This window comes from Fusarium pseudograminearum, chromosome 1, assembly GCF_000303195.2.
Source record: "Fusarium pseudograminearum CS3096 chromosome 1, whole genome shotgun sequence".
Classification (NCBI taxonomy): Eukaryota; Fungi; Ascomycota; class Sordariomycetes; order Hypocreales; family Nectriaceae; genus Fusarium; species Fusarium pseudograminearum.
Genome location: NC_031951.1, coordinates 1,841,567 through 1,856,417, shown reverse-complemented (window position 1 = coordinate 1,856,417; position 14,851 = coordinate 1,841,567). Strand labels below are relative to the sequence as shown.

General features: G+C 48.4%; 2 protein-coding genes across 2 annotated transcripts, besides 1 other annotated feature; one reads left to right on the top strand and one right to left on the bottom strand.

Moving 5' to 3' along the window:
- Window positions 1-3,730: 3,730 nt before the first annotated feature.
- On the bottom strand, window positions 3,731-5,357 carry FPSE_06419 (uncharacterized protein; the record flags this gene model as incomplete). The annotated part of the gene is made up of 4 exons (XM_009259537.1): window positions 3,731-4,419; window positions 4,474-4,726; window positions 4,783-5,137; window positions 5,200-5,357. The coding sequence occupies 4 exons, from the start codon at window positions 5,355-5,357 to the stop codon at window positions 3,731-3,733; spliced, it is 1,455 nt and encodes a 484-aa protein (XP_009257812.1).
- Window positions 5,358-9,162: 3,805 nt separating this feature from the next.
- Window positions 9,163-9,214: a microsatellite.
- Window positions 9,215-10,310: 1,096 nt separating this feature from the next.
- FPSE_06420 (uncharacterized protein) lies at window positions 10,311-13,625 on the top strand (the record flags this gene model as incomplete). The annotated part of the gene is made up of 2 exons (XM_009259538.1): window positions 10,311-11,207; window positions 12,171-13,625. 2 exons carry the CDS (start codon window positions 10,311-10,313, stop codon window positions 13,623-13,625), a joined length of 2,352 nt encoding a protein of 783 aa, XP_009257813.1.
- Window positions 13,626-14,851: the final 1,226 nt, after the last annotated feature.

The following is a 14,851-nucleotide window of genomic DNA, read 5'->3' as shown; positions in this document are numbered from 1 at the left end:
TTGCTCAATGTCGTTCCAAAGGCCGAGATGGAATCTAAACAAGGCTGGCGCAAGGATAAAGCGCCAAATTTGGATTTTCCAGCATGTCCTTGGCCTCTTTCGAGTCATCTGCCGCCCTCTTTTTACGAAAATAAACAAAGTTGCGTGACGGAAAATTGTGTTACCGTTATATTAAGGCGGCGGCTATCGAAACGGTTTCGCGATTCTGTGCATATGCGTGTAACCGCACGTCAACCGGTGGAAACTCTTCCTTCCTTCTTCTATTTTTGCTTCTTTTTTCTATGCACGATTTCAAAATTCTCCGGCTCTAGAAGAAAGAAAGGCCACTACAGTCGATCATAGTCCGTATGGTATATATGTCTAATGCATCCTTGGACAACATTGATTTCTCCGGCAACACATTCAACTCAACCGCCTCATGATCCAGGGGTTCAGATAGTGCCCCTAGCTTGACGAATCAAGTGCTAGATGGTGTCGAATGAGCTACAGAATACCTGACGAAATGGGCCATAACTGGTTGCGTTTAGCGCCTGGCAAACATTCATGAAGCATCTAATAATTGATTATCAACTCTGGACTCACTCCGTCCCTTTTTATTCATAATTGTGCTTTCTATTAGTGACTGGCGGTGAAGGCGCAATGTCTTCACTAAACGCTCTGTTAAACAGGTCTCCATCTTTAGCTCGTGTTTGACATGTTTCACTGGAAGAACAGGTTGGCATCTTGTGGACTGTGTCCATGTGCTACAACAGATTCTATCGCAGGGTGTCCCTTGTTACACACCTTATTATCTGCCCGTTTTCAGGGTCTTTCCCTTAGATCCGGATCACGACTGGCTTGAACTCTATTACTGTGACAGGCAGGGTCATCGGCAGTCGAAGTCATAATGATACTATGAAAGACAGACGATAAATAATTATTTGTTGTCATCGTACATGCACTCGATGAAAGACCTGACCTCCTGTCGCTATCATACAGATGCATCACAAATTATCCAACACTATCGAAAGCCAAGCATCGTACTTATTCGGGCTAATAAAGATGCACATCATCATGACAGGGGTACATTGTAGTACAGGGTATCTGTGCCTGTGCCTTGCACCTCAAGACCAAGCCAAGTTACCTTGGAACAACAGACTTGCCCGGAAACGTTCACATCCAGTCCAAGTGGCACCATGACCTGCAGATCTTTACATTTCTCACACAATCACTGTAACGCTCCAGCTTTCATCACACAATAGCACATTGAAAACGTGCTTGGATGGACGGTAAATGCAACGACAGAACTTGGATAACCCCCACTGACTCGAAATTAGGTGGCGCTTGGAGTGGTGACTCTGCCAGCGTTGTTTGATGATCGATCCTTTTTAAATACACTCCTTTTGTCACAGCAGCTAATGAGGCACTATCGTTACTGTTTCGACGACTGCTCCAAACCGAGTCTGGCGCCATCACATCCTAATTTCCCATGGGGTATGGGGGGAATAAGCAGGTTGCCTCTTTCTACGAACAGGTATCTAGTCGATGCTTGGTTCAGTCAGATCTGTTATAGGGTATTCGTTTCGTGTTGGCCATGAATCGTGTCATGTTTTCAATGCACGACATAGGACACGACGAACTTGATTAGCGAAAGGTAGTCTAATGCTAGTTTGTCAGATGACTTTAGAAACGGTTCTCGTATCGGAGGTTGACTCTAGTTTGGAGGCTTGTGCCTCTGGCTGTCATAGTGGCACGATGGCAGCCATGTGCTGCCCCTGTTGGTAAGACATGACCATACCGAACTTTACTATCGAGAGCACTAGCCGAGACCTTGATCAGGGACACGCACCAGTAGGTGGCAGGTGACAGGTACCAGCAAGCTGGAATACCAGGGAGGATGTGTGCTGAAACAGGCCATTAGTGAAGATAGGCATGATCATCAGCTAGTGAATCAAGCCAACTCTACTAGCCGACTCATTGAGACAGGTCAAAAGGAATGTATATATCACTACGAAGGGAGAAAAAGCACACTGTAGTGGCTTACAAGAAAGTAAAATATGCGTATTCTTAAGCTTCCATATTATGACACTATATCGTGATATACTTCCAATTCAGCAACACCATGCACCAACCAATATAAACACCCTTTACCCATCAATAACTCACGCAACATTTCCTTTGGGAAGCAATGTCCATTGTCCTCCACAAGAGCACTTGCGTTGCTGTGCCAGGACAAATGTAAACCCAGGTCTGCTCCCAAAGATATCCTCCATCACAGCAGTGCACCTCGAGCACCGCCTCCACTGCTTGTTGGGGGAGGGTCTGATCTGCATCCGCTTGAATACATCGACGTACTGCATACCCCGTGCCTTCTTAACCGCCAAGCTGTGTTCATCATCCTGGACCTCGAGAAGATCGTAATTTGCGAAAAACAGTCGGCCCGGATCTACAGCCTTTCGAAACAACGGAAGGTCTGTGGCGAAGAACTTCTTGATGATCTGGATAAACGCCGAAGGGGGTGATCCTGACAGAAGCATGGAGAGTTCTATCTGCGAGCGGGTCGACTTGACTGCCATGTCAATTTGCTTTCCCTGCGGCGGGTTCGCCTGACCCTTGACGTAGCTTGGCAGGAAGATCTGGTAGGTCTGTCGTATCTCCTTGCTAAGCTCGGTGAGGAGAGTTTCAACTTCGGAAACCTTGACGAGTGCCGATGAAGTCACCTGCTGCATTGCCTGATATGCCTGTTGCAGCTGAGGGGCCGCCCTGCCTGAAGCACCCTCAACGACAGCCGACTGCCTCCTATAGAACTCGATGGCCCGGCCACTCAATCCTTCCAAGTGTGCCAGCCTTCGACAAACTGCTGAAAGGAACCCTCGACTAGATGAGCTCATCAAGAAGTGAAGAGCGACGTTGTTCTTCTCTTGGAGGTAAGAAGCTACCTCACTGAAGCGCTCCCGAGTCAATAGTGATTGGAAATGGCTGTCGTTCATAAGCTCAAAGAGAGAGTCCATGAGCCAGGCAATCAGATCAAGTGCCCACTTTGCACAACCAACAAGTGTCGCCATGACCTCTGTATTTATGTTAGCAGCCGCTAATAGTGTAAGTGTCATGTCCGCTATAACTCACCAGGTTCGTCCAAAGGACTGAGCTTTTCTCTGACCGTAACGGGCGTGTTGCTGGCAATAGTAATGAGAACAACCACGTTCCGGACGTTCAGAAAGAGCATGGAGAATTTGCCGAGGAAGGATCGGGGACTGAAATCACCACGGAACCCAAGCGCGTTCATGATGCTGAGGCAGTACTGTAGAGAGCCATTTCGCACAAGGGAGTCGTGATGAGTGTCTTCTGAGTAGTCGATCTGAATTTTAAGGATCCTGATAAGCTCAGTGACCCAGTCTTGGACGAATCCTGCTTGTGTTAGTGATATATATGGTGATAACTAGAATGAATACACACTCTTCTTTGTTGTATACGGCCTTACAATGGCAAGTATATCATCGTAGTTGTTCTGGTGAAACATGGCTGGCGCAGCAGTGACGGATAATGCAGCAATGCTACCAGCATAATTGACTGTTATTGGGTTAGAGATGTTTGCAATCAGTAGTCCGAATGTACATACCATCTTGCATCGTGTTTCCAATATCACCGTTGGGGTAATGTAGCTTAGTCCATTTGATTTTGCCGCCTTCACCCATTTGCACCATTGAGCAATAAGTAGGCGAGAAGGCGATTTGTTGACCTGCAAATCCTGTCAGCCAGGGCTATAGGGATACTGTGTGGTGGACTTGCATGGCCCTTCGTCTGTAAATGTCCATCCAACTTGTCGAAGGTTCATAATCTTGTTGAATTCCTGAGTTGTGTAGATTTCGTCGAATGTTAGTCGATCGTGATACTCTACTGTACCGTCTGCGAAAGCGAGCACCAAGATCTTGCCGAAAGTAAGGGTATGGAACGCAACGACAACTTTGTTAGACGTAATAGGTGCGACTTTGCGCAGTTGCGTGACAGGAGGTAGTTCTGAGGAAATGCTGTTTCTTCGGCTCCCAAGCTGCTCCCAAGCTGACGATAGATTCTGCCGTTGCTCAACAACCTCCCAACGGTCGAGGACACTTTGTGCAGCCTGGTAGGATCCCTCACTGGAGGTACGTGACTTTACTGTGACGACCATAGGTGATGTGGGATTCTTTCCAGTATTATCCAGGAGAGAAGGAAGAACTTCTAGGTGGGAGAGTTCGATCATTGATGCGTCAATACTAGAATCACCAGGGCCGCCCTGAAGCCAGTTCGTGGTAGCCAAGTGTTTCTCAACCAAAGACGGGCTCAGGTTTCCTGCAGGTCTCCCTGGGACCTTGTCTGCTTGAGAAGCTTGGCCCCATTGGATCTCGATCTTGACGAGCCTCAATTGTTTTGAAGTTGTTGCAAGTGCAAGGAGCAGATGATCTGGTAATTGTTAATGGCAAAACTTGAGTCAGCTTTGGAATCAGATAGACGCACTCTTTTCAGACGTGAAGGTTGCGTGTGTGATGAGTTCATCGGAAGCGCTTATACTTTCGAGTTCTATAGTCGTCTCCTCAACTCGACTGTTGTTTTGTGACCAGATCATCCTGAGAACACCATGCGTAGTGATGGTCAACAGAGCGCTCTTGGCCGGGTTTGGGTGAGATGGCCCGCTGTGGTGGACGAATGAACTTTCATAAGTATATCCGTTGTGCTGTTTGTTTGCCGGCCCGTACATGATATTGTAGGACTATGTGTATCACGGTTAAGAAATGTGACAAGGCGATAATCGTCAAATAGACGTACCTGTTGATTTGAAGGTGCAACGGTGAGCCAATAGGCACCGACGATGGTATGGACATCATCAATCGGATCAGCGTCCCATTTCCTTTGAACAAAGGGATGGTTGAGAGAGATGGAGAAGCTAACGATAGTAACACGACCGGCGGCATCGATCACCGCCAGGTCTGGAGTACTCGTGCCAGCCCATATCAAGTGAACAATAGGGACTGCTGGAGTGCCCTTGGCAAAGGGACAAGCGGTAGGATCGCTCAGGTCCCAGGAGCCATCGCCTGGAGAACGTCGCAAGTAGCGAAGTTCAACGTTCTGGCCATCGGGGGTGATGTTGGCGATTGAGCCTGTCCTTGACCATGCTACCGCTCTATTACGTGTTAGTTGTTTGATACATTCGATTTTCTGGTGAATGAACAAGGGGTTTCATACTGGCAACACCCTCGGATCCTAATATCGTCCATCCGTTGCTGGAGCTGTTTGCTTTGCACACGTCCCGATAGAGAAATGCCGACACCGACGGCATCGCCGAAAAGGTCATCAACGTCGTTGAGGTCCACTGGCATGGGATTGTCCAGCATGAGCGGCATCTTTTCCGATGTCATGGGAGGAGTGAGTAGGTACCGGACTGGGGTATCAAGGATAACAGTACGGATAGTAGTAAGTAGTAGTGGTAGTGGAAGTAAAAGGGAACAAAAGTAAAGGACAGAACCAAAAGTTTAATCAATCAAAAGAACGGAGATTGAGCATGATTCAGTCATACAAGTATTTAGGTTACGGCGTGAATAGAGTTTAATGCGAGAGGGGATGATTAAGCTTGGAATTGAGCTTCTGCTTCTGCTTCTGCTTCTTGAGGTTGAATGAGTTTCTACGTGAGAAAGGCTGAAAGACTCCTCGAGGCTGAAGCAAGAGGCGTTGCCCTGTAACATCTCTTATTGGTTGGACAGACTCCTAAAGTGGATGCGAGCTTGGATCCAATGAACGACATGTCGCGTCTCTCAGTTCACGTGTCTTGGTGTATTCAACATCACCATAAGTACAGATAAATAGGTAGTTATTATTATTTCACCTGCTCATTGTTAATATGTACATGTTGGTCAATACTCGAGCTCAACCTGAATTAGAGTTGAGGTCCGCGATCGGATGCAGCTTGCCTATAGACGGTCGCTTCAGTTCAGACGCTCTAGAATGGACGTTGAACAAAGCCCTCACTCTCTCTGCAGGTTCACCGTTTCGGCCAAGAAAAGGTCTTGCAAGACTCTTGTACTACCGCACCTGAATCCGAGTTTAGTTACCACTCTCAAGAACACAGTATCGATAGGTCGTTGTTGAATCCGGGCCCTCGGATAGGTGCTTAGAACTGCGCTCTGGTATCTATCTGTTCGTGCTCACTACACGACCCAGTTTGCATGATATCGACTTGTTTCTCCCACATTACACAATCGTGCTAGAAGATGGACCCTGCCCTCACTTTGGCATACCAGGAGTTCCCTGTTTTGCCTACATTTTGTTGGTTTGCTGAGCGCCTTGGCAATGAACCATAGCTGGCCCTCGCACCGTCCATTCTTCCACCACAGACCACAAAAGGCACGTGTACAATGGATCTAGCATATACTACTACTCATCCCCATACGATGTACGAATGAACTACGCAATACGTATTAGGGCGTCTGGAAACAAACTTTGAAGCCCGCATCGCCTTGCATCGTCTGTGCTTCTCCCCTCCTGCCGTGATCCACACTCGGCCAAACAGTTTCAGGTATATGTATCTGTACAACTAGACTGCATACGATATCCATCGGTGATAGCCTCATCTCCATATTTATTACACCGCATCGTCTTTCTAGTACTCATGCGGATATTGATCCGTGGTCGGGCTGAGCGTGTGTTTTCTAAATCAACCAAGCCGCGCAACCCGCACTTTGGTCAATGATGTTGCCGGAAAGTGACACTCGGCAGTATATACCGAGTATCAAAAGGTAATAGCTTCGTTCTCGCGCAGAACTAATGTAGCCGAGAGAGACATCGTCATGTTCATGAGGTAAAGCAGATGGGTCATCTTTGTTAGACAATGATTTACAACTGACTGCAACGAGGCACTTGCTTAAACCAAGTTTTCGACACGCGGGGAGCACTAGTTACACTGACTTGCACAGAACGTAGCCTCTTGTGTAAGTGATAGCCATCAAGAGAGGTCCCGGCCTAACAGGCAGACTTGGATATTCCTATCATAATAGCCCAAACATGTCCAATTATACTCACCGAGACACAGACCTATAAAGTACCGAACACAATAGAGTTCGACAAGTTCGTATCAATATCCCCAGAATTGGAACCGACCACGATGACGCTTACAACACACACGAATCATGTAACCCGCTGTACTTCGTATAAATGTCCTGAGAGTGTTGCACTGGGGCTCTTAGGTTGTAGCTGCATGCGACCTATCTATGCGAACATCGCTGTACAACCTGTGGCAACGTGAACCCGGAAAGCCTGCACGACCAGCTACGTTTACCTTGTTGTAATCACTGTGTGAGATTGGATAGTTGCTGTAATATGCTCGGGTTTTGAGTTGCCGAGGTTTTAGAGCGGATCCAACAATACCGGTTCGTGAGGCTTACGAACACTACCAGGTATTGACCAAGATAATGGTACTAACAAAAGGCACACCGTCCTGTCGTTGGTGTGTGATGTTGTCCAACATCAGGCATTGCTGCGGCACGGTATGCGTCTCTCAGGAGTTTACGGCTTGGTGTTGAAGTCGACGTTGGGCTGAACGATGCTGTCCATGTTGAGACTAATCAGCCTGCCATCTTTCCACTTAGTTCGGCGGGCTCCCCGAAGATCTTCAGAATAAATGCTACGAGCTCGGGTAAGACCCCTCAAAGAGATACGTCGGCCGGCGGCAAAAGTGTGCAGCTGTGATATTTAGGTGATTCAAGGGTCTTGGCATTGGACGGTTCTGTGGTGGACGGCAGCATGTCGCTTAAACAGATTTGAATGGCAATAAACCCTGGCATGTCAGATTAGCAGTCTGTACCCCCTGCATCATGATAGCGTTGCATGCAAATCTGACAATTGCAACAGAAAGGGACAGACTAGTTGAAGTCTGGTAGTGATGGGCATCAGCAATGCCTTGTGACTGTTGTTTTGAGGTTGCCAATCTGCTAAGTCTTGTGGGGGTGATGGTGATAATGCAGTTTGACAGGCGACAGGCACGCTGGATATAGACTAAGGCAGAAGCTATGATAATCGATACCAGTAAGACGGAGTCCGGCCAAGCTGGGATGTATCTTGTTGGTTAATTAATAATAACAGTAGTCAGTCACAAGGTTTCATTGACTGATTTCTTATCACTATGGCCAACTCGACGTGGCAACCTTGTCCATGAGACAAAGAGACACAGACAATAATTCTTGAATGATATGACAACTGGTGCAATGCATTGCAATACTTTGGTTTGCGTTGCGTTGCGTTGTGCGTGTCGAAAACTGGGCCGTGGAGAGCGACACGTTTTTCTTTCCTTTTTGCAAGAAACGTGGATCTGCGCATCTTTGCTTTTTCTTCTTTAGAGTGCTTCAGGTAGGTACGTATGCATGTATGATCCTCCCGTGCGCGTTGCATCATGGCCGTCCGTCGGCGTGTGTTGTTCGTTAACTTGTGGATGGATGATAGAGCAAGGTCCGATGAATTGCGGGTTTTTTGTTTTTAAGCCTTTGGAGTAACGGTTGCGGACGCGCATTGGTCCCGCAGCGCTGTATCAGCTAAACTCATAGTGGACTAGAGCACAAAAGTCGGGGGCTTGTTACAGCGGACAGCCACCCAGAAGCCAGACTATGGTTATGGTGATACCTAGCTCAACGTCCACAGATGTACGGATGCCTGGGCTGGGTCTAGTTAGATCGGTCAGCATCTTCACACCCAGTCAGGTACCGTGCAGTGCAGTAGTTTCGGGCCTAACGAATGTCTGCCCGGGACCTTGGGACTCCGGTTGCATTACTAGCTCGCAAGCTAAACAGAGTTGGCGTTGAACAGCAAACAGTTGCACTTTGATGGACAGTCAGCATGAATGCCAACTGACAGAATTGGCGACTGCAACTGTGGGTGGGTTGCAGAAACGGTGAATGCAATACTTTTTTGGTAATATCCGTAAACTCATGTTATTGCCTGGGAGTTGGGGACTACTGACAGAGTTATTTCTATAATGTTGTCCGTGTTAAAATGATGCTTGCAGGGATCGAGGGTCGAAGGCTAATGGGATGGTCAGAACGGCCATCGACATATTCTGAAGCACCGCCGTGATTCTTGAGCAAAAACATGTTCGTGTCATCCTTGCAATATACAAATCTGGAGTGATGCCGAACTTGCGCCCACACAACGAGGAGGAGGAGGACAACACAACACAATACAGCACAGCACAGCGCAGGACACGGCACGGCGCGGCGGGACACTTGGACTGAGCTTCTCATAATTGCTACGGGCTATGGGTGTTATTATCTATGGGGTAGATAATGCAATACGTTTATTAATTAAGTAGATGTCCCTGGGCCTGCTACCTACTCATATGCCTGTGTACTCAACCAAAACTGGGTTGGTTCTAATGCAGGCAGTTGTCTCCTTTCCCTCTCTCTCTCTTGTTGATTTTCTGTCGTCTTTCCTCTTTTGTCTTTTTTTTTTCTCTCTGTCGTATCATATGCAAACTTCAGGTACTAGCTTGGAATTCCAACGCCATCTAAAACGCCATCAACTAATCGTCGATTGTCAATTGTTTCTCGGTCGGTTCTACTCTAACTCTAACCCTCGGACACACGTACAGCTCGCAAGCCTCAACGCTCGATCGTTCTCGGAAGCTTGTTCTGCCCGACAGACTTTTGGAGTAATTAGAGCAAAAATAGGAACGAATTTGACGCCTTGCTCTCGCTTCCAAACCCATTGTTACCTTATTTCTCATTAGCTGGGCTTGGCTTGGCTTGTCCCGATTCTGGTAGAGGTCTCAGTCTCACTCTTTACTGCACACACATAGCAGGTACCTGTCTCGACCGAGCTACCATATCGTACCCGCCCATCCTCAGTCTTAGGTTCACGGCACTTGGCGACGATTTGGCGACGGCTTCGGGAAATGCAATCACCTATGACGACGAGCTATTCAAGCCGTTGAATCGTTTCGAAAACGAAAAAAAGTACGCGAAAAATTAATATCTTTCCTTCGAGCTTCCCCACGATTTGCCGACTTCGAACCGACTTTTCTTTCACTTTCACTTTCACCAGCCTACCATCAACCGTATCCGATCGCCCAACCGACTGCTACCTACCTACCTATCGAACTACCATCAAGACCAGGGCGACCGAGGGACGGTGGCCTGCGGGGGGCCAACTTGACAGCAGTGGACCTTGCATCACCGTTCCTTTCCAGTTCATCCCATGATCAACGTCGACTAGTCTATCCCGTCGTCTCATCACCACTCCCTGTCGCCATTACGACAACCCTGCTACATTTCCTGCTGTAACCCAACGATACCCTCAACCGGACATCCATCGTCATGGGCCAGGGTGATGGACTCACAGCGTTGGACTCAAGACTTCGGTCGAGCGAGGGTTACTGGCCGAATCCGGGCACGCCAACGGAGTCTACTGATAGTAATAGCATGATGAGCTTGAGAGATAGCAGTAGTCTCTTTAATCAGGGTCCAGGTGCCCTGGATGATATTATGAGCTTTCTCGACAGCGAGACCCTCGATTCTTGTCCTGAGAGTTTATCTCATCGTCTCCATCCCAGACCTCTGCACCATTACACAAATCAGCCGAATCACGCAAAGGGCCGCGTACATGCAGAATCTTCGCATGCGCATGCATACGATATCCAAAACATGCATTCTCAACTAGAGCGCCAAAAGCCACCACTACAGCCGCAACGCCAACGCCGTGTTCCCACAAAGCTCGACACTAGAGACTTCGCCCATCATGTTGATCAGGATCAGGATCAGAATCAGGACCAAGGCCTCGGTGATCTCAGCTTTTTGCTGCCATCGCGTCCTATGAGCATTGCGACTACCGCTATGACGACAACCACGATGGACAATGGCTTCGAGCCTTACCCACCGCCTGCGCGGCCCGGGAGGGAACAGATCGAGCTACGCGTCCCACCAGATGCACGGCTTGGTCGGGACAGTCTACGATATAATTCACAACAGTACCGCCTCAGTGCGATTGACACTGAATGTCTGTTTCCTGACGACAGCTTATCAACATCGGACCGGCGCCCATCTTCTTCACGCAGTCATCTTGTTCAATGGCGACGCACCCCGAGTGTCAAGTCCGACTCTAATAAACACCCGAGGGCTTCTTCTGATCTTCAACCCCCAACGTCAGATAACCGACCTTCAGCAACGATCACGAGGGAAGAGTTTGAGTCTCTCCCGCCGACGATACAGCGAAAAGTAAGTCCATACCTCTCATTAGTCTGTGGATCTCACACTTTGTGATCCATATTTTGTTCCTGCTTTCTTCCTCGATGCGACGGTAAGGAAGCAGTAATAAGCGAAAGTCTAAACCGCTAGATATGCGGTCAACGGATTGTCGTTGTCATTGCCATGCCAATCCGTAATCATCACTCTCCCATCACTCCCTCTCTTCTTCAATCGAGGAACAGAGTTTGCACCTCGACAAGTGTCTTTCCCCTTCTTCTATGGGACAAGTCGTGGAGTCCGGCTCAGGTAGAGCGAATGGTCCCGAATTATCACGACTCGGCTTGGCAAGGTTAAATTCGACCTGCGTCTAAAATGGATGGATCCTCCTTTTTGGACCTGCCAGGGCCAGTTGCAACCACCAAAACCAGGGGACCTTGAGGAGCCGGGGCGCCGCTAGTAATCGCCAACAGAACCCACCGTCCCACCGCAACAGCCTTGACCTTGCCCTGTCTGTCTAGCCTGGCGAGCGGTGGCCGTTCTGGCGGCTCCACGCACTCGGTGGGCTCAGTGCTTACCCATTGGCCGATCACCCCAGCATCTTGTACTGGACCCAGTACCAAGCTGAGCTCTCTTTCGCTCAGCAATCACATCCCCCAAAGAGGCGTTGTGATGGCGCCCAGAACTTGCAGTTCCTGGACGATCCATGTATCAACGTGCTTGTGCGCCCGACAATCACCAGGCGTTATACACCCCAAGACACATTCGAGTCGTGCCCCACGAGCCATTAGTTGACGGCTCACTGCCCTAGCTCTACCGCTTCGTTCCTGAATTGAGACATATCCATTCTGATTCCAGTTTCGCCCCTCTCTTGTACCTTAAGAACTAGGGAGTCCCTTTCATAGTTTATGTGCCTTATATTTGTCCTGTTTGCTTGATTATTGTCTTCTTTCAACATAGTTCTGTTACTTTATACTAAACATTTTCCCTTTTCAGTACTTCTCAACTATCGAGCGATCGCAATTGGCCCACTCTCCAGACTTGGGACGACATCAACGATCCGGGAGCGTCGGACAGGATCAACTCCTCACACCCTGGTCATCACTTCCAAGGCCACCTAGAAGAAGCTACGAGCCCCAAGAAAGACCCATTACCTCGGATGCTTCTTTACAACACCTGGATCGTCCACGTATTGCTTCTACAGATCAACGATTCTACGCCAATCTGCCCGAAAAGATAAAACGCCGGCATCTCACAGACGAGGAGCTTCTATTCGCATATCAAGCACAAGAAACTCGAAGTGAGGCCACAGAAGAGCTGCCAGATAAGACTGATCTTGAGTGGCAATCACAAAATATCATGTTGCAGTCTCCAATCCCAAGCCCAAGGTTGTCCGGAGGGCGACCGTCCTACTCCAGCATGCTGCCCCGACAAAATGATAAAGCAGGAAAGAGCTCAGAAACGACAAGACCGGATTCTTTTTACGATAGCTTCCGGTGGTTGGACGACGAAGAAGGACTTGATCTTCGTCTGTATCTAGATGATTATCACATCAACCTGCGCGAGGAGGTACCGGTCCCAAACAAGAGCCGAAGGCCTTCGTTCCGTCGTCACCTATCTATCAACAAGCTACCATTCGGAAGGCCGTCTATGACTTGCGACAGACTTGCGCAAGAAGAAATTATACCTTCCCCAACTGCTGTTGCTCCCCCTGTCTCGCGCAGCTCCGTTGTCGGCCCGTTCGGTCACAGCCGCAAGAAGTCACGGGCCCGAGCATTGTCGTTGATATCTGCCAACAGGCAGAGTATGATTTCACCGTTGCAATCCCCAATTGATCCTGCCGCAACTCACTATCAAGACCCTGAGGCTCGAAAGAAGCTGCGAGAATGCCTAGCATCACCACAAAAGTTTGACGAAGCTATCGAGTTTGGGTTCTTTTCCGACGGAGGATCGAGGCCTCAGACAGGAGTGTTCAGTAAGAACACTGTTCATCAACAAGACAGGTTACGCAGCTTCCTGGAGGATGACCGATCATCCAAATACAGTGACGACGCTTCAGCAGCCGAGCCTGATTCCCCAAAGACGCCTCAATTATTCGACAAGCCACATCACATTCGATCCGTGAGGAATAGTATCGAACACTCTTCACATTCCAGGATGGATAAATATATGCCGGACACAATGGCCAGTCGAGAGATGACGCTTCGCATGACTTTGACGAGACCGGATCTTCGGCAAAGCGAGGACCAAATCTATGGCTGGAAGCAGGGTAGTAGCCACGCGGGCTCAGGCCACAACGAACCTGCCTCGAGTCCGGCCATATACGCCCGTGGTGGAAACCCTAAACAGAGCATCGAAAGGCAACTTTCTGCTTTAGATCAATGGGAGGATCACCAAGAACACGACAGCGGTGCCGTGAAAAGGCTTTGGAATCGAGTCAAGCGGTCTTGATTGGTCACAAAGACAAAAGCCTCGAAGTCACGCATCTGTTGTAAAGGAAAAAACCATTCGTTTTCAATTTCTGGCCGATACTACTTCGTACATTCCTTTTGTTACATTTGCTTACTACGAAATACCCCAAATGTTTAATCGCTATTATAGACCTTTCTTCTCATCAAGCTTGTTATGGTTCATTCAGTATATATACAGGCATTTCACCTGAGAACAACAGTCTTAGGTACTCATTGGATGGAGTTTGGGAGTTGTCATCTTGTCCCTGGTTGCTCGCTGCTATTCAGCCCCAGCCAATACATAGATTTTTGTCCATAGTCGCACTCTGCCAGCTGGCAAGCATAGCGTAAATTGAAAGCAGATACTCATCAGATACGCTATCGAGACTCAATAAAATGTGCATATGCATCAGTCGCCAAGCTATCGGCGACCAGGGGCCTATATTAAGTCTCATCCTCTCAACTATTCCTGTCCATCATCCATATTTTTTATGACCAGTCAAGCTGTCCAACACGTGGAACGCTTCGTGCCCCAGTCTGCTTTTTCATAATACTACATGTTATGCCCAAGCACTTGCATCCTTTTTTCATGCAGCCAACAAGAATATATCACACGGCAAATGTGATTCCTATGCCTCCAGCATATGTCACCAAAAGCAAGCTGCATTTTCGTAAAACACCAGCACCGGAACGAGCACCCATATCCGGAGCGTTGCCCCTTATCCCCGCCGCCAACTTGCGTGCCTTGAATAGTTCATGCAAGTCTTAGTTGACACCATTTGGACTAAAGCTGACGCAAAAAGCAAAAAAAGATCTTCAAGAAGCAATAGCTTCATTATCCAGGGGGTCAATAAGTGAACTCAGACATGAGCGTGGGTACGAAAAAACGAAGAAACTTGGAAGTGGCCCAAGCTATAACAAAAGGTTATTTCGTTTCTCAGGCTCGAGTTTTACTTCTCCCCGATGGTCCATGTGTATGCATATCATAAGCCGTGCGTTGCAACTCGCAAATGAGGTGAATAGGGGCGGGAGCAGACGGGCAGATACGGTGCGAGATTATGATGCGGTAAAAAGCAAACAAGGAGGAGATCCTATTGCCGGAGTGACTAGCAAAACGGAAGAGGAAAAAGAAACTCCGGTACAGGGAATCGAACCCTGGGCTCCGCGGTACTGATCTCTCAGGTTATGAGAGCGCGAAATGTTAGCCACTACACCATACCGGATGCT